The sequence below is a fragment of the Oncorhynchus kisutch genome, linkage group LG26, assembly GCF_002021735.2.
Source record: "Oncorhynchus kisutch isolate 150728-3 linkage group LG26, Okis_V2, whole genome shotgun sequence".
NCBI lineage: Eukaryota > Metazoa > Chordata > Actinopteri > Salmoniformes > Salmonidae > Oncorhynchus > Oncorhynchus kisutch.
The window spans coordinates 50,945,281-50,965,929 of NC_034199.2; the positions used below are offsets into that span (position 1 = coordinate 50,945,281).

A 20,649-nucleotide genomic window follows, 5' to 3' on the forward strand; every position below is an offset into this window, starting at 1 on the left:
AGGTATTGGCTGGGCAGAGCAGGTATTGACAGGTATTGGCTGGGCAGAGCAGGTATTGACAGGTATTGGCTGGGCAGAGCAGGTATTGACTGGGCAGAGCAGGTATTGACTGGGCAGAGCAGGTATTGACTGGGCAGAGCAGGTATTGACTGGGCAGAGCAGGTATTGGCTGGGCAGAGCAGGTATTGACAGGTATTGGCTGGGCAGAGCAGGTATTGACAGGTATTGGCTGGGCAGAGCAGGTATTGACAGGTATTGGCTGGGCAGAGCAGGTATTGACTGGGCAGAGCAGGTATTGACTGGGCAGAGCAGGTATTGACTGGGCAGAGCAGGTATTGACTGGGCAGAGCAGGTATTGACTGGGCAGAGCAGGTATTGACTGGGCAGAGCAGGTATTGACTGGGCAGAGCAGGTATTGGCTGGGCAGAGCAGGTATTGGCTGGGCAGAGCAGGTATTGACAGGTATTGGCTGGGCAGAGCAGGTATTGGCAGAGCAGGTATTAATAGGTATTGGCTGGGCAGAGCAGGTATTGACAGGTATTGGCTGGGCAGAGCAGGTATTGACTGGGCAGAGCAGGTATTGACTGGGCAGAGCAGGTATTGACTGGGCAGAGCAGGTATTGACTGGGCAGAGCAGGTATTGGCTGGGCAGAGCAGGTATTGGCTGGGCAGAGCAGGTATTGGCTGGGCAGAGCAGGTATTGGCTGGGCAGAGCAGGTATTGACTGGGCAGAGCGGGTATTGACTGGGCAGAGCAGGTATTGGCTGGGCAGAGCAGGTATTGGCTGGGCAGAGCAGGTATTGGCTGGGCAGAGCAGGTATTGACAGGTATTGGCTGGGCAGAGCAGGTATTGACAGGTATTGGCTGGGCAGAGCAGGTATTGACAGGTATTGGCTGGGCAGAGCAGGTATTGACTGGGCAGAGCAGGTATTGACTGGGCAGAGCAGGTATTGGCTGGGCAGAGCAGGTATTGACAGGTATTGGCTGGGCAGAGCAGGTATTGGCTGGGCAGAGCAGGTATTGACAGGTATTGGCTGGGCAGAGCAGGTATTAACAGGTATTGGCTGGGCAGAGCAGGTATTAACAGGTATTGGCTGGGCAGAGCAGGTATTAACAGGTATTGGCTGGGCAGAGCAGGTATTGACTGGGCAGAGCAGGTATTAACAGGTATTGGCTGGGCAGAGCAGGTATTAACAGGTATTGGCAGAGCAGGTATTGACAGGTATTGGCTGGGCAGAGCAGGTATTAACAGGTATTGGCAGAGCAGGTATTGACAGGTATTGGCTGGGCAGAGCAGGTATTAACAGGTATTGGCAGAGCAGGTATTAAAAGGTATTAACAGGTATTGACAGGTATTGGCTGGGCAGAGCAGGTATTGGCAGGTATTGGCTGGGCAGAGCAGGTATTGGCAGGTATTGGCTGGGCAGAGCAGGTATTAACAGGTATTGGCAGAGCAGGTATTGACAGGTATTGGCTGGGCAGAGCAGGTATTAACAGGTATTGGCTGGGCAGAGCAGGTATTGGCAGAGCAGGTATTAATAGGTATTGGCTGGGCAGAGCAGGTGTTGGCAGAGCAGGTATTAACAGGTATTGGCTGGGCAGGCTACTGCACTACCAGGGCCCCCGTACAGGCTAGTGGACTACCAGGGCCCCTACAGGCTAGTGGACTACCAGGGCCCCGTACAGGCTACTGCACTACCAGGGGCCCCGCACAGGGTAAAGATAGTGCACTGTAGTGTATAGGGTGCCATTGGAGAGACAGCCTCTGTTCTGTTGCTGCCGTCTGCTCTCTTAATACCCATTAATACCTGTTAATACCTGCCCTGCCCATACCTGTTAATACCTGCTCTGTTAATATCTACTCTGCTAACACCTGCTCTGCCCAGCCAATACCTATTAATACCTGCTCTGCCAATACCTGCTCTGCCCAGCCAATACCTGTTAATGCCTGCTCTGCCCAGCCAATACCTGTTAATACCTGCTCTGCCCAGCCAATACCTATTAATACCTGCTCTGCCAATACCTGCTCTGCCCAGCCAATACCTATTAATACCTGCTCTGCCAATACCTGCTCTGCCCAGCCAATACCTGTTAATACCTGCTCTGCCAACACCTGCTCTGCCCAGCCAATACCTATTAATACCTGCTCTGCCAATACCTGCTCTGCCCAGCCAATACCTGTTAATACCTGCTCTGCCCAGCCAATACCTGTCAATACCTGCTCTGCCAATACCTGTTAATACCTGCTCTGCCCAGCCAATACCTGCCAATACCTGCTCTGCCCAGCCAATACCTGCCAATACCTGCTGGGCAGAGCAGGTGTTGGCAGAGCAGGTATTAACAGGTATTGGCTGGGCAGAGCAGCCTGCCTGTACGGGGGCCCTGGTAGTGCAGTAGCCTGTACGGTGCCCCTGGTAGTGCAGTAGCCTGTACGGGGCCCTGGTAGTGCAGTAGCCTGTAGGGGGCCCTGGTAGTGCACTAGCCTGTATGGGGCCCTGGTAGTGCAGTAGCCTGTACGGGGCCCTGGTAGTGCACTAGCCTGTATGGGGCCCTGGTAGTGCACTAGCCTGTATGGGGCCCTGGTAGTGCACTAGCCTGTATGGGGCCCTGGTAGTGCACTAGCCTGTATGGGGCCCTGGTAGTGCACTAGCCTGTATGGGGCCCTGGTAGTGCACTAGCCTGTATGGGGCCCTGGTAGTGCACTAGCCTGTATGGGGCCCTGGTAGTGCACTAGCCTGTAGGGGGCCCTGGTAGTGCAGTAGGCTGTATGGGGCCCTGGTAGTGCACTAGCCTGTAGGGGCCCATGGTAGTGCAGTAGGCTGTATGGGGCCCTGGTAGTGCACTAGCCTGCAGGGGGCCCTGGTAGTGCAGTAGCCTGTAGGGGGCCCTGGTAGTGCAGTAGCCTGTAGGGGGCCCTGGTAGTGCAGTAGCCTGTATGGGGCCCTGGTAGTGCAGTAGTCTGTAGGGGCCCTGGTAGTGCAGTAGCCTGTTACTGTGGTTTAACTTTGGTTTTGTAAAGCTGCCTTGCAGATGGTCAAGCACAGGTTTGTAAATGTCCAAATGCCTGGCGTAACGTGCAAACAACAAAATGCTTTAAGTCTTTCTGGAAGAAAGGCTGCAATAATGGACAAGGAGAAAACGCACGTTTCCACTGTGCAAAGCTGCCGCCAGACCTTTAGCCCCCACCTGGCCTGCGTCATACAGTTACACCCGCCGTCTCAGCAGGGTGGATAGAGGAGGCTGAAGTCAGCACCCCTCACCTTTAACGTGTGTCTATCCATTAGTCCTGGGGCTCTTCACTACCCCGCTCTTCCTCCCTCCATATACCCTTCATCCTCAACTACCCTGCCTGTGTCCCAAAATGGTGACCTAGTCCCTCGATAATGCACTACTTTAGACAGGCAGACAACTTGAGACTGAGTTGGGAAGTCAATCAGCAACATGTACTGTCCCAGGACCATTCTTCAAAAAAAGTGGCTACTTTGAAGAATCTCAAATATAAAGTATATTTACAATTGTTTAACACCTTTTTGCTACAACATGATTCCATATGTGTTATTTCATAGTTTTGATGTCTTCACTATTATTCTACAATGTAGAAAAACCCTGGAATGAGTTGGTGTGTCCAAACTCAAATGATACTATATGTTGACTTACTGTTTGGGTGAAACATGTCACAGGTGAATCTCATTTTAGGAGGGCTGAGGGGGTAGTCTGACGGGAAGGAGAGGAGGGCTGGAAATACTCCGCCCTCAAAACACGTGTCCTCTGGACCCCTGGTTAGAAAACACACGGGACGCAGGGTTAGTTAGGCCGGAGAAGTGACGACGTTATGAATCAGTCACAGCTCAATGGGTGATACATTCTGCATCTGCACATTTTTCGTCATATAGATTAGAAATGGAAAGCGTTTTTCTATGGACCTGGGTCAGATGTCAAAGGTCATGGTAAGAAAAAAAATAGGCAACTTAGCTTTAATCGTGCACCAAATATTACATCTGACACCAGCTTCATGTTGAACCACTATCCGGCAGACCAAACCCTCCCCAAACACTCAACAGCCTAAAACATACTAGGTGCAGCTCTGTTCTCTAGAGGGGAGGTGCAGCTCTGTTCTCTAGAGGGGAGGTGCTGCTCTGTTCTCTAGAGGGGAGGTGCAGCTCTGTTCTCTAGAGGGGAGGTGCAGCTCTGTTCTCCAAGGGGGAGGTGCTGCTGATGTAAGGCTCTGTGGACAGCCCTGTGTACCAAATGGAAATGTTCCCATAAGGCTGTGCTTTCGTTAGACTGCTCTATTACATGCTGGGGCAGGCAGGTTATTCAGGGGAGGATTAGGTAGAGATGCATGCTAATTATAAGGATCAAAACACTTCATAGACCCTCTACACTGTGGTCACATAACACAGGACAGTTCGTCAGATATACAATCATCTCTATACCAAGAGTTTTTGCACTGGCTGGGTAAGCTAGAATTTCCCTTTAAATGTATATTATTAATTTGACAATTCGTTTTCAATAGGTTTAAAAGCATGGCTACTGGCCAGACAAGGAAACGGGAGGGACAGTAAAACTGGGGGGACAGCATAACGGGGGGACAGTAAAACTAGAGGGACAGCATAACGGGGGACAGTAAAACTAGAGGGACAGCATAACGGGGGGACAGTAAAACTAGAGGGACAGCATAACGGGGGGACAGTAAAACAAGAAGACTCCCAGCTGTAATCACTTAGAGACTTACCCAAGAAGACTCCCAGATGTAATGACTCCTAGAGACTCCTAGAGACTTACCCAAGAAAGCCCCCCAGCTGTAATCACTTAGAGACTTACCCAAGAAAGACTCCCAGCTGTAATCACTTAGAGACTTACCCAAGAAGACTCCCAGCTGTAATCACTTAGAGACTTACCCAAGAAGACTCCCAGCTGTAATGACTCCTAGAGACTTACCCAAGAAAGACTCCCAGCTGTAATGACTTAGAGACTTACCCAGGAAGACTCTTCAATACTCTTAGTTGTTGTGGAAATGAACCCCACTATGCGGTTTACTTTCTGAATCTACATCACCGAGTCTACCTTTAACAGGCAAATCGTTGGGGGGGTTTAAGGCCTGCCAATCAATCATTAATCATCAACTTCACAGCCAATCAGCTGTCCTAATCTAATTTCCTTAAGAGTTAAAACCCGGCCTGACACAGCAACATCCTTGTTTTGATTGGCTGAGTTAGAAGCACTTAAACAAATCCTTATCTGATCACCCACCAGATCAGCTGATTGACAGTCAGGTTCCGATCAGATCTATTCTGTTAGTTTCACTCCTTGTTCCTAATAGCCTGAGTGCCACTCTGTTTGTGCCATCATACCACCAACTCCTTGTCACACACTGTCATGCCAAACATCAGAGCACAAACATATATCTGGGTTCAGGCTACCTCATTTGCTGAACTAAATATCTTACTCATAGGACTTAAAAAGGCCAAACTGAGGAAGGCCTTAAAAAGTGTCAAAGACCCCAGCCATAGACTGTTCTACTACTACTGCATGGCAAGCGGTACCGGAGTGCCAAGTCTAGGACAAAAAGGCTTCTCAACAGTTTTTACCCCCAAGCCATAAACAGGTAATCAAATGGCTACCCGGACTATTTGCATTGTGTGGATGAAGGGAGGGTGGGTTTAGAGTCATTATATTGTGTGGATGAAGGGAGGGTGGGTTTAGAGTCATTATATTGTGTGGATGAAGGGAGGGTGGGTTTAGAGTCATTATATTGTGTGGATGAAGGGAGGGTGGGTTTAGAGTCATTATATTGTGTGGATGAAGGGAGGGTGGGTTTAGAGTCATTATATTGTGTGGATGAAGGGAGGGTGGGTTTAGTCATTATATTGTGTGGATGAAGGGAGGGTGGGTTTAGAGTCATTATATTGTGTGGATGAAGGGAGGGTGGGTTTAGTCATTATATTGTGTGGATGAAGGGAGGGTGGGTTTAGAGTCATTATATTGTGTGGATGAAGGGAGGGTGGGTTTAGAGTCATTATATTGTGTGGATGAAGGGAGGGTGGGTTTAGTCATTATATTGTGTGGATGAAGGGAGGGTGGGTTTAGAGTCATTATATTGTGTGGATGAAGGGAGGGTGGGTTTAGTCATTATATTGTGTGGATGAAGGGAGGGTGGGTTTAGAGTCATTATATTGTGTGGATGAAGGGAGGGTGGGTTTAGTCATTATATTGTGTGGATGAAGGGAGGGTGGGTTTAGAGTCATTATATTGTGTGGATGAAGGGAGGGTGGGTTTAGTCATTATATTGTGTGGATGAAGGGAGGGTGGGTTTAGAGTCATTATATTGTGTGGATGAAGGGAGGGTGGGTTTAGAGTCATTATATTGTGTGGATGAAGGGAGGGTGGGTTTAGAGTCATTATATTGTGTGGATGAAGGGAGGGTGGGTTTAGAGTCATTATATTGTGTGGATGAAGGGAGGGTGGGTTTAGAGTCATTATATTGTGTGGATGAAGGGAGGGTGGGTTTAGTCATTATATTGTGTGGATGAAGGGAGGGTGGGTTTAGAGTCATTATATTGTGTGGATGAAGGGAGGGTGGGTTTAGTCATTATATTGTGTGGATGAAGGGAGGGTGGGTTTAGAGTCATTATATTGTGTGGATGAAGGGAGGGTGGGTTTAGAGTCATTATATTGTGTGGATGAAGGGAGGGTGGGTTTAGAGTCATTATATTGTGTGGATGAAGGGAGGGTGGGTTTAGAGTCATTATATTGTGTGGATGAAGGGAGGGTGGGTTTCGGGCAGGTTGAATAAAGAAAAACAATCCATAAATGTATCATTCTTGTACAATTTATATCTATTGGCTACATTTAGTGCATACTCCTAAGCTTTAAGACCTAACTTTATGCAAACCAAATAGCCTACAATCACCTTCGGGAACGGGCAGAAACAGTTCATGTCGATCCACTGAGCCAAAAAGGACGATGCCGGAGATGAATTCAATAAGAGAAAAGCAGAAATGACAGATTTACTGATGTCAACAGGATTGAGGCATTAAGTCATTTAAGATGAACTGAAATCGTATCATAAAAACATTGGGTCGTTTTCACAGCATTCTATTTCCTTACAACCTGTCAAACTGATTTCGCATTTTTGCATTTTCTACCCGGTCCCTAAACGTGTTTGTTCCGCGACAGAAGCAGAAATGACAGATTTACTGATGCCAACAGGATTGAGGCATTAAGTCATTTATGACATCATTCTGTTGAGTAAGAGTTTATTTAGTCTTCTAGGGCAACATATAATGACTGAAGAGAATCTGCATGCATCCAATTACAGACTAAATTATCTAAAAATTGCCTACCAACATGTTGAAAACAAGCAGAAATATATCATATTAATGCACCCCTGTCAAAAAATCATTCCACCGCCTCTGACTGTAGCCTACAGCTCATTTTCTATATTGGTGGATTAGGGTTGGGTGCGGGCCCTGTTCACCGCTTCTGACCAGAATCCTACGGGCCCTGTTCACCGCTTCTGACCAGAATCCTACGGTCCCTGTTCACCGCTTCTGACCAGAATCCTACGGGCCCTGTTCACCGCTTCTGACCAGAATCCTACGGGCCCTGTTCACCGCTTCTGACCAGAATCCTACGGGCCCTGTTCACCGCTTCTGACCAGAATCCTACGGGCCCTGTTCACCGCTTCTGACCAGAATCCTACGGGCCCTGCTCACCGCTTCTGACCAGAATCCTACGGTCCCTGTTCACCGCTTCTGACCAGAATCCTACGGGCCCTGTTCACCGCTTCTGACCAGAATCCTACGGGCCCTGCTCACCGCTTCTGACCAGAATCCTACGGGCCCTGTTCACCGCTTCTGACCAGAATCCTACGGGCCCTGCTCACCGCTTCTGACCAGAATCCTACGGTCCCTGTTCACCGCTTCTGACCAGAATCCTACGGGCCCTGCTCACCGCTTCTGACCAGAATCCTACGGGCCCTGTTCACCGCTTCTGACCAGAATCCTACGGGCCCTGCTCACCGCTTCTGACCAGAATCCTACGGTCCCTGTTCACCGCTTCTGACCAGAATCCTACGGTCCCTGTTCACCGCTTCTGACCAGAATCCTACGGGCCCTGTTCACCGCTTCTGACCAGAATCCTACGGGCCCTGTTCACCTCTTCTGACCAGAATCCTACGGGCCCTGTTCACCTCTTCTGACCAGAACCCTACGGGCCCTGTTCACCACTCCTGACCTCAACTCTCAGGTACTAATACCCAGAGCCTTAGTGGCCCGGGACTGCCAGAGGCCTGGGACTGCCAGAGGCCTGGGACTGCGAGAGGCCTGGGACTGCGAGAGGCCTGGGACTGCGAGAGGCCTGGGACTGCGAGAGGCCTGGGACTGCGAGAGGCCTGGGACTGCGAGAGGCCTGGGACTGCGAGAGGCCTGGGACTGCGAGAGGCCTGGGACTGCGAGAGGCCTGGGACTGCAAGAGGCCCGGGACTGCCAGAGGCCTGGGACTGCCAGAGGCCTGGGACTGCCAGAGGCCTGGGACTGCCAGAGGCCCGGGACTGCCAGAGGCCTGGGACTGCCAGAGGCCCGGGATGGTGAGAATGTTAAACAGCTGTTACTTACTACACACTGCTGTTAGTTCCTGGAGAGCTGAGTATAGATGAGTAGATATCAGGAATCAAACAGAGAAGATTGCTCTCGGTTGGTATCTCATGCGTGTCAGAGAGTTTCCCAGGGTATTGAGTAAGACAAATCAACAGGTCAAACTGAAGCTCCCTGCTACAGTATAACAGTCTCAAAACAATTTACATTGTTGTGTGTGTCCCCACCTGGACAGCAGGCCAAAGCCATTGAAATAGGTGTATATTAGGACGTTTTTTAACGTTACATCCCAAGGTGTTTTCATCCTAGGAAATGATCTGTTGAATACAGAAGACAATCAATAACAGGATGAAACTAGAGAAAGGCTACTAACAGTTCAATATCATCGTTTTCAGTACCTTAACTTGAGAATATATAGACCCTAATATAAAAGACTATGAGACAAGCCTGGGCATCAGTCTGACCAATACCAGGATAGAGAGAGAGACCTCTACAGCCCACAACTCGACACTGAAATCTCTCTGCCATTTCTGTCATGGTCAGATGTGGATTACTGTTGTGACTAAGTTGCACGAGTATCAACATAACAATGCCTATACAAACATGTCCTAGATCCATTTTAAAATCAGTTAGTCACCCGTTTTAAGACTGGATATTTAAATTTATTTTAAAGGCAGTTTTAAGGTTGGATGGTGCGTATCGTGCTCATTAATCAAATAGCCACCTTTCTGACATGGAACCCAACCTGCTGCGCGCGTGCGCCATCGTGCGCCATCGTGCATAAATGTATTTTGTCCCACCCACACCAAACGCAGGTTCAAATATCAAAACAAACTCTGAACCAATTATATTAATTTGGGGACAGGTCGAAAAGCATTAAACATTTATGGCAATTTAGCTAGCTAGCTTGCACTTGCTAGCTAATTTGTCCTATTTAGCTAGCTTGCTGTTGCTAGCTAATTTGTCCTGGGATATAAACATTGAGTTGTTATTCTACCTGAAATGCACAAGGTCCTCTACTCCACCAATTAATCCACACACAAAACGGTCAAACGAATCGTTTCTAGTCATCTCTCCTCCTTCCAGGCTTTTTATTCTCTTGACTTTATATTGCTATTGGCAACTTTCATAAATTAGGTGCATTACCGCTACCGACCTCTTTCGTCTTTCAGTCACCCACGTGGGTATAACCAATGAGGAGATGGCACGTGGGTACCTGCTTTTATAAACCAATGAGGAGATGGGAGAGGCAGGACTTGCAGCGTGATCTGCATCAGAAATAGAACTGACTTCTATTTTAGCCCTTGGAGACGCAGATACTCCTTGGCGCGCGCGAGCAGTGTGGGTGCAATAATTGAATAATATAGATTTCTACATTTATTTTGCAAGTCAGCGTCACGGGATCAGAGCTGCAAACAGAGATATAGATGAAACCTGGGGAATCCCCACACTATGAGCTCATAGACCCCTAGAATTCAATTCTGAAGTTCAAAGCCAGTTCCAATGCCCCCCCCATGAGCTCATAAACCCCTCCAATTCAATTCTGAAGTTCAAAGCCAGTTCCAATGCCCCCCCCCCCCCCCCCCCCCCCCCCCCCACACTAGTTGGACATGGAAATATACAGAATTCATCAGGTTACCCACTAGTTGGACATGGAAATACACAGAATTCATCAGGTTTCCCACTAGTTGGGCATGGAAATATACAGAATTCATCAGGTTACTCACTAGTTGGACATGGAAATATACTTTCCTGGCCATTTTCTGGACTGATCATCATTTACAAGTACTACATAACCCACTGAATTCATCAGGTTACCCACTAGTTGGACATGGAAATAAATACACTGAATTCATCATTCACAAGTACTACATAACCCACTGAATTCATCATTCACAAGTACTACATAACCCACTGAATTCATCATTCACAAGTACTACATAACCCACTGAATTCATCATTCACAAGTACTACATAACCCACTGAATTCATCATTCATAAGTACTACATAACCCACTGAATTCATCATTCACAAGTACTACATAACCCACTGAATTCATCATTCACAAGTACTACATAACCCACTGAATTCATCATTCATAAGTACTACATAACCCACTGAATTCATCATTCACAAGTACTACATAACCCACTGAATTCATCATTCACAAGTACTACATAACCCACTGAATTCATCATTCACAAGTACTACATAACCCACTGAATTCATCATTCACAAGTACTACATAACCCACTGAATTCATCATTCATAAGTACTACATAACCCACTGAATTCATCATTCACAAGTACTACATAACCCACTGAATTCATCATTCACAAGTACTACATAACCCACTGAATTCATTCATAAGTACTACATAACCCACTGAATTCATCATTCATAAGTACTACATAACCCACTGAATTCATCATTCATAAGTACTACATAACAAGTACTACATAACCCACTGAATTCATCATTCACAAGTACTACATAACCCACTGAATTCATCATTCACAAGTACTACATAACCCACTGAATTCATCATTCATAAGTACTACATAACCCACTGAAGACCAAATAAAAGGAGTTTGTTTTAGTTGTTATGTTCCTATAGCATAGTAGTAGTGAACATTTGTTTCATTGCTTAAATACTTACATAATTAAAGCCTCCCACTCAAAGAAGTTCTCTTCATTTGCAGGGCCTGTCAAGAGCATGGAAATGTGATGTCATGATACGAGTCTGACTGAGTTGTTTCTGTAGCTACTAGCTAGTTAGGCTACAGTCACACTACTGGTTTCTAGTCAAAACATCAACAAGAGATACACTACATGGTCAAAAGTATGTGGACACCACCTCACATTAGTGGACTCTGCTATTTCAACCACACCCGTTGCTGACAGGTGTATAAAATTGTGCACACGGCGAAGCAATCTCCATAGACAAATATTGGCAATAGAATGGCCCGTAATGAAGAGCTCAGTGAGTTTTAACGTGGCACGTCATAGGATGCCACCTTTCTGTCAAGTCAGTTGGTCAACTTTCTGCCCTGCTAGAGCTGCCCCCAGTCAACTGTAAGTCCTGTTATTGTGAAGTGGAAACCTCTAGGAGCAACAACAGCTGAGACGTTTAATGGTAGGCCACACAAGCTCACAGAACGGGACCGCTGAAGAGTGTAGCGCGTAAAAATCGTCTGTCCTTAGTTGCAACACTCACCACCGAGTTCCAAACTGCCTCTGGAAGCAAAGTCAGCACAATAACTGTTTGTCGGGGGCTTCATGAAATGGGTTTCCATGGCCGAGCAGCCGTAAGATCGCCATGCACAATGCCAAGCGTGTTGTAAAGATCACTGCCATTGGAATCTAGAGCAGTGAAAACGCATTCTCTGGAGTGATGAATTACGCTTCACCATCTGACAGTCCGAGGGACGAATCTGGGTTTGGCGGATGCCAGGAGAACCTGCCCCAATGCATAGTGCCAACTGTAATGTTTGGTGGAGGAGGAATAATGGTCTGGGGCTGTTTCTCATGGTTTAATCTAGGCGCCTTAGTTCCAGTGAAGGGAAATTGTAACGCAACAATGACATTGTAGACGATTCTGTGCTTCCAACTTTGCGGCAACAGTTTGGGGAAGGCCCTTTCCTGTTTCAGCATGACAATGCCCCTGTGCACAAAGCGAGGTCAATACAGAAATGGTTTGCGGAGATCGGTGTGGAAGAACATTGACTAGCCTGCACAGAGCAGGAATTGAATTGGAACGACAACAGCGAGTAATCGCCTAACATCAGTGTCCAACCTCACTAATGCTGTTGTGGCTGAATGGAAGCAATGTTTGATGACCTCAACTGGGCCGACCAACCAGTGCTCCCGCACAGTGGCTAACCGTGCTAACTACATTGTGTCCCACCCACCACCAACCCCTCTTTTACACTACTGCTACTCTCGGTTCATCATATATGCATAGTCACTTTAACCATATCTACATGTACATACTACCTCAATCAGCCTGACTAAACAGTGTCTGTATGTAGCCTTGCTTTTTTTATAGCCTCTCTACTGTATATAGCCTGTCTTTTTACTTCTTTACCTACCTATTGTTCACCTAACACCTTTTTTTGCACTATTAGAGCCTGTAATAAGCATTTCACTGTAAGGTCTACTACACCTGTTGTATTCAGCATTTCACTGTAAGGTCTACTACACCTGTTGTATTCATCATTTCACTGTAAGATCTACCTACACCTGTTGTATTCGGCGCACGTGACAAATACTTTGATTTGACATCTAGTGGAAAGCCTTCCCAGAAGAGTGGAGGCTGTTATAGCAGCAATGTCCCAACATCTAGTGGAAAGCCTTCCCAGAAGAGTGGAGGCTGTTATAGCAGCAATGTTCCAACATCTAGTGGAAAGCCTTCCCAGAAGAGTGGAGGCTGTTATAGCAGCAATGTTCCAACATCTAGTGGAAAGCCTTCCCAGAAGAGTGGAGGCTGTTATAGCAGTAATGTTCCAACATCTAGTGGAAAGCCTTCCCAGAAGAGTGGAGGCTGTTATAGCAGCAATGTTCCAACATCTAGTGGAAAGCCTTCCCAGAAGAGTGGAAGCTGTTATAGCAGCAAAAAGGGAGAACCAACTCCATATTAATGCCCATGATTTTGGAAGATGTTCGACGAGCAGGTGTCCACATACTTTTGGCCATGTAGTGTACGTTAGCTAACTGGTAATAGGCTTATATAATCTCTCACCTGCAACGATCCCCTCGGGTGGGTTTAGAGTCAGCTCTAGGATAGAGGCGAAAGCAGAAAGTACACATTACTGTCATGATGTAACGTTATTAAAGCGCTGGTCAGTTAGACAAAGGCCACAGAGACTAGCTCCACATTTACACCCAGGAAGGCAAGTAAAAGGGTGACGTGGCAATCAACTTATTCAAATGTAAAAGTCTTGAAAATAGTCTACTGATTCTCCTGATAGTTTCACTTTAGTGGAAGGCAGACTAACCGCCAGTTGCAAAACAACTCCATTTGGCTAACGATGCTAGCTAGCTAATGTTAATGACGCTAGCTAGTTAGCAGCCAGTTTATGAGTTAATGTGGATAGCTAGCTGTCAAATATACTGAAAACTCACGCTTATACTCAGCCATCAGTCTTTTTAACGCAGTACCAGCCATTTGTAAAGAATATAGACTCAAACTCAAAAATAAAAACAGAAAAAAAACAATCACGCCTGTCTTTTGGTGACAACGCAGCTGCTAACAGCTGATCAACTGCGCATGTCTACACTTCCGGTTTGTAGAAGTAAACAGCTCCCGAGATGCAACACCGCCACCTGTAGGAAGTAATCTAGGTTTGCTAAAAAAAACATCACTAGATATACTAGCTTGGATTACTATGTACTTTTTATTTGTAAAGATGTGTTCCAACTACTTTTATATCTTATTCATATTTTTTTTAAACTGCTTTGGTTAGGCACTTAAGCATTTCACTTTAAGGTCTACTACACCTGTTGTATTCAGTGCATGTGACTAATACAATTTGATATTGCCTAGGAAGTTAGCAACAGTCTTTCAGCACTCCTCACAACACATGCAAAGAAAGGAAGCCGAGTACCAGGAAGCTGAATACCAAGTAGTCAAGTACCAATTTATATTCATTATATACAGTAGCAAAGGACAACAAATAATATACAAGTCACTAGAGAACCAGAAGGATCAGTGGACCTTGTTATCTACTCAAGCTCCACATCAACACACACACTGCAGAATTTGATAGTCTCTGAATGCCGGCGGAAGAGAAGTTCATGAAGTCTGCTTATAGCGAACAGTGAATAAGAACAAAAGAAAGTCAAAAAAAGGTTGAAGTCTGGGTGGATTCCCTTTTATTTTGTCATAAAATATCAGTGATGCAGTGGGATGGGTAAAATTCAGGAGAAATCCACCAAGTATGGCTCAACTACTCCCCGTCCGTCTGTGTGGAGAGGGGGATAAACAGAAAGCCATCTGAAAAGGTACGTTGAATCGTTTCTTCAAGTGACGTTAAAAATAGACCTTAAAACTTTACCCTTTTCAATCATATCACCGAGACATTTCTGTTCACAATTCTGTTCATTTTGCATTTGGTCTAGACACAGCCATGCACTATTCAATCGTATGGCCATACAGGGTGAAATGAGAAAATGGATCATTTGGCCCATATATTTAGCAAAATATAAAACCTTTTTTTTTTTACAAAAAAAATTAAAATAATATACACTAGAGAAACAGAAGGATCAGTGGACCTTGTGTTACCTCAACCTGTGGTAGATTGATGTACATCCCAATGGCATCCTATTCACTATATAGTGCACGACTTTCGGTCAAAAAGTAGTGCACTTTAAAGGGAATAGGGTGCCATTAGGGTCAGAATCTGAAGGACAGTTGGACCCCCTGTGTGTGAAACAAATACATATTCTCAAAACAGTTCTAGTTCATATAAACAAGAAATGGTTCGGTGGCATGAAATCCAGCTTGTGATCATGGCTACGTCCCAATTCACTACCCTACACTCGTTCACTCAACCTCATGCATTTAAATGGAATGGTGTGAGGAGTATGGCAGTGGTGGAACCTCCCTTTAGTCATGCTGCACCAATGAATGAAGGGGGATTGAACAAGTGAGTAGAGAATGTGAATGTAACCCACTTAACAGTCCCGTCTTTCTTAACGCCATGGTTTTCCATTGTAAACAGATCCCTGCCTCCCCTCACAACATGTAGGGCTTGGGGGGGGGGGAGGCGGTTCAATCAAACAAAAAATATATTTATAACGCTAAATGATTATTGAAAATAAAAAAAGGTTTTGAGTGATGCTGCTCTTCAAGTGTATCTGTTCTCAGAGAGGGAGGAGCCTCAGAGAGGGAGGAGCCTCAGAGAGGGAGGAGCCTCAGAGAGGGAGGAGCCTCAGAGAGGGAGGAGCCGCCAGTCTGTTGTTGAAATACATCAATAGTATCCTCGTCTTCCATCTCAAGCTGTCAACACAAATATAAGGTCATTAAGTCAGAAAAATAAGTATCTTGTCTTTGGTACATTCATTAGTAACTTAGTTCTTCTGAATCTATTATGAAGGACTTATGAAAATGAAAGGAAACTGTCACCTACCTGTGCAGGTGTGTCAGTCTCGTTAATCGGCTGTCCGTCAAACCTAAACCGTATCTGTCTAATTGACAAACCCTGAAATAAAGAGAGGTTATAACATAAAAATAAAAAACATTGTCAGGCAAGTTGGTCAGGAGTTGCCCTGCAAGGTTGTCCAATCAGTCGGAAAGCTTTACATTGTTTTAGGTGAGCAGAAGAGGAATGTAAAGCCTCACCTGTCTTTCACAGTACGCCTTCATCAGCTTGCTGAGCGGAGTGTGCCTTTTAATTTTGAACTGGACTACTGACCCATCTTGACCTGCAACCTTTAGGTTGATGTGATCGTTTTCAGTTTTCACTCCTTCCTGAAAGGGAAAGGATGCACTTCAGAGACCATAGTTAAACGCTACATAGCTTGGTCATATAACATAGTTCATGTCAAGCATTAGGGACTGAGCAAACTTTTAGGATTTGGTTTCATCTAAGCAAAAGCATCTCAACACGCATTGTAAGCAAGCTAGTTAAGCCAATTGTCATTTGTGATAAATGATGGCTAGCGGTTGTTTGTGTTGTACTTTTATTTGACCAGGGAATATCATTGAGACCATTATCTCTTTTGCAAAGGGAGCCCTGCGTCTAACAAGTTCACCGCCGCATAGGAGAGAACATTAGTTCAGACTGGCGGTGCGCAATATGCGTGCCTGGCGTCAAACATGTGTTTGTGTTTACCTTTTTAAGTTAGCAATGTTAAGCATGCTATCCTAGGTAATACATTGGAGGTGGCAGCTCCGGTGGGGTTCAGGCGAATCAAAAAGCCGCAAAGAGCAAACATCCGGCCCTATTCCAATGCGCACAGAAAAGTCACAATGGCGCTGTTTCAATTCAACCATCACTTTACAATACATGAAGAGTAGATATGTATACTATAGAATAGACTACATCTGGGCATACATCTATCAGATAGTTGACTAGCTAGACATTTTTCTACACGCAAAACGTTGCGCGTCCAGCCATAAATCCGCAAATCAACGAACCTTTGTTTTCTCTTTTTTTACCCGCTCAAATGCGGAATCTGCCATGTAAACACACATAAACTCGACTGGCAAGAATGCAATGAAATATGGAAAATATTCAATCATAGAAACATAACATGGCTTACCTTTGGCTTTTCTTCAGACATTGTGTAGCTAGTTATTGCTCAACGATGTACTAATTTACAGACAGATAAATATTTGCGCTTTTTCACTTCTCTCAGTCTTCTCCGTTTCGACCAGGAGCGCGCATAATGTTTTAAACTCTAATTGGCTCACGGGGATCACGTGTCTATATTTTCTAGGGACCGTGCACACATGAGCGCGCAAATCTGTTTTATACGCGCTCCCGAGAATTAGACAAGACCTAGACAATACTTTTTTTTAAACCCAATTTCGTGATATCCAATTTCGAGTATTGCTGCAACAAGATCTGGAAATCAATTTATCAACTTTTGATACGAAATGGTAGTCACACACAGTTGATTTGGCACTCGAGCATTTGTGGTTTATTTGGTAGCATTTCGTAGTGTGAATGATTTTACTAATTGCATTCGTACTGTAAATTAGAGTTGCGCTATTTGATAGATTCCCCCGTCCTGGTGTCGTACTTCTGAGTGGGAGACCTTTCCAGGCAGTGACATGCCTAGCTCATAAACTAGTATCAGGGCGCCCACTTCGACAAGGTTTATTGACCCACTGTCCCACACGGTGACATCCTATCATTGGCGTAACGTGAAAATGAGCGATAGAAAACCGATCGCGCAAATGTCACTATTCCCCCCCAAAATTGTGTGGGCGCCCCGTGCCGCCCCCGGCAAGATGTCGCCTATTCCTAAATCCGTCACTGCACACGCAACAAGAACAGGACCATTAAGAGAACACACAGGCGCCGGAGATGTCAGTATTTGATTTCATGAAACACACAGCAATATTTTATTTAACCAGGTAGGCTAGTTGAGAACAAGTTCTCATTTTACAACTGCTACCTGGCCAAGATTAAGCAAAGCAGTGCGACAGGAACAACAACACAGAGTTACACATGGAATAAACAAAACATAGTCAATAATACAGTAGAACAAAAGAAAACAAAAAGTCTATATACAGTGAGTGCAAATGAGGTAAGATAAGGGAGGTAAGGCAATAAATAGGCCATGCAGGCAAGGTAATTACAATATAGCGATTAAACACTGGAATGGTAGATGTACAGAAGATGAATGTGCAAGTAGAGATACTGGGGTGCAAAGGAGCAAGATTAATAAATAAATACTGTATGGGGATGAGGTAGGTCAATAGATGGGCTGTTTATGAGTCTCCAGCTTCAGAGATTTTTGCAGTTCGTTCCAGTCATTGGCAGCAGAGAACTGGAAGGAAAGAGACCAAAGGAGAAATTGGCTTTGGGGGTGACCAGTGAGATGCGTGTGCTATGGGTGGGTGCTGCTATGGTGACCAGTGAGCTGAGATAAGGCGGGGCTTTACCTAGCAGAGACTTGTAGATAACCTGTAGCCAGTGAGTTTGGCAACGAGTATGAAGCGAGTATGAAGCGAGAGCCAACCAACGAGAGCATACAGGTCACAGTTGTGGGTAGTATATGGAGCTTTGGTGACAAAACAGATGGCACTGTGATAGACTGCATCATCACCCATCACTCAGACCGCCTGGCTACCCATCCACATCACTCAGACCGCCTGGCTACCCATCCACATCACTCAGACTGCCTGGCTACCCATCCACATCACTCAGACTGCCTGGCTACCCATCCACATCACTCAGACCAACTGACTCTCCTAGCCTGGCTACCCATCCACATCACCCAGACCAACGGACTCTCCTAGCCTGGCTACCCATCCACATCACTCAGACCAACCTACTCTCCTAGCCTGGCTACCCATCCACATCACTCAGACCAACGGACTCTCCTAGCCTGGCTACCCATCCACATCTCTTAGACCAACCGACTCTCCTAGCCTGGCTACCCATCCACATCTCTTAGACCAACCGACTCTCCTAGCCTGGCTACCCATCCACATCACTCAGACCAACGGACTCTCCTAGCCTGGCTACCCATCCACATCACTCAGACCAGCTGACTCTCCTTGCCTAACTCTCCTAGCCTCCACCAATCAGGCCAATATGGTAGAGTTGCCAGACGGAAGCCACTCATCAGTAAAAGGCACATGACATTCCGCTTGGAGTATGCCACCTCTGGAGAAACCTGAAAATAGCTGTGCAACAATGGTCCTCATGCAACCTGAGAGGATCTGCCGCGGAATGAGAGAAACTCCCCAAATACAGATGTGCAAAGCTTGTAGCGTCATACCCAAGAAGACTCAAGGCTGTAATTGCTGTCAAAGGTGCTTCAACAAAGTACTGAGTAAATGGTCTGAATACTAATGTAAATGTGATACGTAAAAATATATACATATATATATTCCACATTCTTCTGCTCTTTAGATCAAGTAATTCTGCTTTCATTATTTTATTATCATACCGTAGCCTCCCTGTTGTGTCTTTTAGGGAGTCCACGGTAGTTTTCAATATATCATTTTCCATCATTTTGTTACTGTAATTTATTATTAATTTTTTTTAGCAGACCCCCTCCTCCTCCAATGACTGGCTATAGCAGACCCCCTCCAATGACTGGCTATAGCAGACCCCCTCCTCCAATGACTGGCTATAGCAGACCACCTCCTCCAATGACTGGCTATAGCAGACCCCCTCCTCCAATGACTGGCTATAGCAGACCACCTCCTCCAATGACTGGCTACAGCAGACCCCCTCCTCCAATGGCTGAAATGCATAGGCTACAGCAGGCGATAAGTGGTTATCAGAGAGGTGTACGGGGGTTCAGAGAGGTGTACGGGGGTTCAGAGAGGTGCACGGGGGTTCAGAGAGGTGCACGGGGGTTCAGAGAGGTGCACGGGGGTTCAGAGATGTGTACGGGGGTTCAGAGAGATGTACAGGGGTTCAGAGAGGTGTACGGGGGTACCCCACCACTTTACCCCACTACTGTACCCCACCACTGTACCACACTACTGTACCCCGCTACTGCACCGCACTACTGTACCCCACTACTGTACCCCACCACTGCACCCCACTACAGTACCCCACTACTGCACCACACTACTGCACCCACTACTACAGCCCACTACAGTACCCCACCACTGTACCCCACTACTGTACCCTGCGACTGCACCCCACCACTGCACCCTACTACTGTACCCCACCACTGCACCCCGCTACTGTACCCCACCACTGTACCCTACTACTGTACCCCACCACTGCACCCCACTACAGTACCCCACTACTGCACCCCACTACTGCACCCCACCACTGTACCCTACTACTGCACCCCACCACTGTACCCTACTACTGCACCCCACCACTGTACCCTACTATTGCACCCCACTACTGTACCCCACCACTGCACCCCACCACTGCACCCCACTACTGTACCCTACTACTGTACCCCAGTACTGTACCCCCACCACTGTACCCCACCACTGCACCCCACTACAGTACCCCACTACTGCACCCCACTACAGTACCCCACTACTGCACCCCACTACAGTACCCCACTACAGTACCCCACTACTGCACCCCACTACAGCACCCCACTACTGCACCCCACTACAGCACCCCACTACAGCACCCCACCACTGTACATGTAATTATAATAAGCATTTGAAATTCCAGTTATCAGCAAAGAGAACAAGGTACAGATACTGTATACAGACATACAAATAATCCTCCTACTACTAACAAACCAGCAGTCAAACCAGCAGTCAAACCAGCAGTCAAGTCAGCAGTCAAACCAGCAGTCAAACCAGCAGTCAAACCAGCAGTCAAACCAGCAGTCAAACCAGCAGTCAAACCAGCATATAATCCCCCAAGGTACAGACACCAAACAGG

The 20,649-nt window shown here is 46.3% G+C and overlaps 2 protein-coding genes across 6 annotated transcripts in view; both read right to left on the minus strand.

The window, feature by feature from the left end:
• Positions 1 to 13,882, minus strand: part of ube2g2 (ubiquitin-conjugating enzyme E2G 2 (UBC7 homolog, yeast)) — a 20,176-nt gene extending 6,294 nt beyond the window's left edge. For 2 of the 5 annotated variants that reach the window (XM_031805652.1, XM_020474595.2), the window contains exons 1-5: positions 13,724 to 13,879; positions 13,341 to 13,376; positions 11,259 to 11,304; positions 8,825 to 8,914; positions 3,658 to 3,776 (exon numbers count right to left, since the gene is read on the minus strand). In XM_031805652.1, the coding sequence (XP_031661512.1) occupies positions 3,658 to 3,776; positions 8,825 to 8,914; positions 11,259 to 11,304; positions 13,341 to 13,376; positions 13,724 to 13,766 (334 nt within the window). In that variant the 5' untranslated portion in view covers positions 13,767 to 13,879. Of the gene's footprint in view, positions 1 to 3,657; positions 3,777 to 8,824; positions 8,915 to 11,258; positions 11,305 to 13,340; positions 13,377 to 13,723 lie in introns of all 5 variants that reach the window. The other 3 variants (XM_020474594.2, XM_020474596.2, XM_031805653.1) reach the window with 3 other exon arrangements.
• A 563-nt stretch (positions 13,883 to 14,445) lies between these two features.
• sumo3b (small ubiquitin like modifier 3b) lies at positions 14,446 to 17,096 on the minus strand. Its single transcript, XM_020474597.2, has 4 exons — positions 16,865 to 17,096; positions 15,942 to 16,070; positions 15,730 to 15,801; positions 14,446 to 15,599 (listed from the first exon to the last, which is right to left on the minus strand). Exons 1-4 carry the CDS (start codon positions 16,883 to 16,885, stop codon positions 15,498 to 15,500), a joined length of 324 nt encoding a protein of 107 aa, XP_020330186.1. The 5' UTR covers positions 16,886 to 17,096; the 3' UTR covers positions 14,446 to 15,497.
• Positions 17,097 to 20,649: the final 3,553 nt, after the last annotated feature.

Excerpts from the sequence above, each read along its gene's own strand:
- sumo3b (XM_020474597.2), bottom strand. The coding sequence starts at position 16,885 with ATGTCTGAAGAAAAGCCAAAG. Across the intron at positions 16,071-16,864 it reads TGTCTGAAGAAAAGCCAAAG|GAAGGAGTGAAAACTGAAAA; the intron begins GTAAGCCATGTT and ends TTTCCCTTTCAG. Across the intron at positions 15,802-15,941 it reads AGGCGTACTGTGAAAGACAG|GGTTTGTCAATTAGACAGAT; the intron begins GTGAGGCTTTAC and ends TCTTTATTTCAG.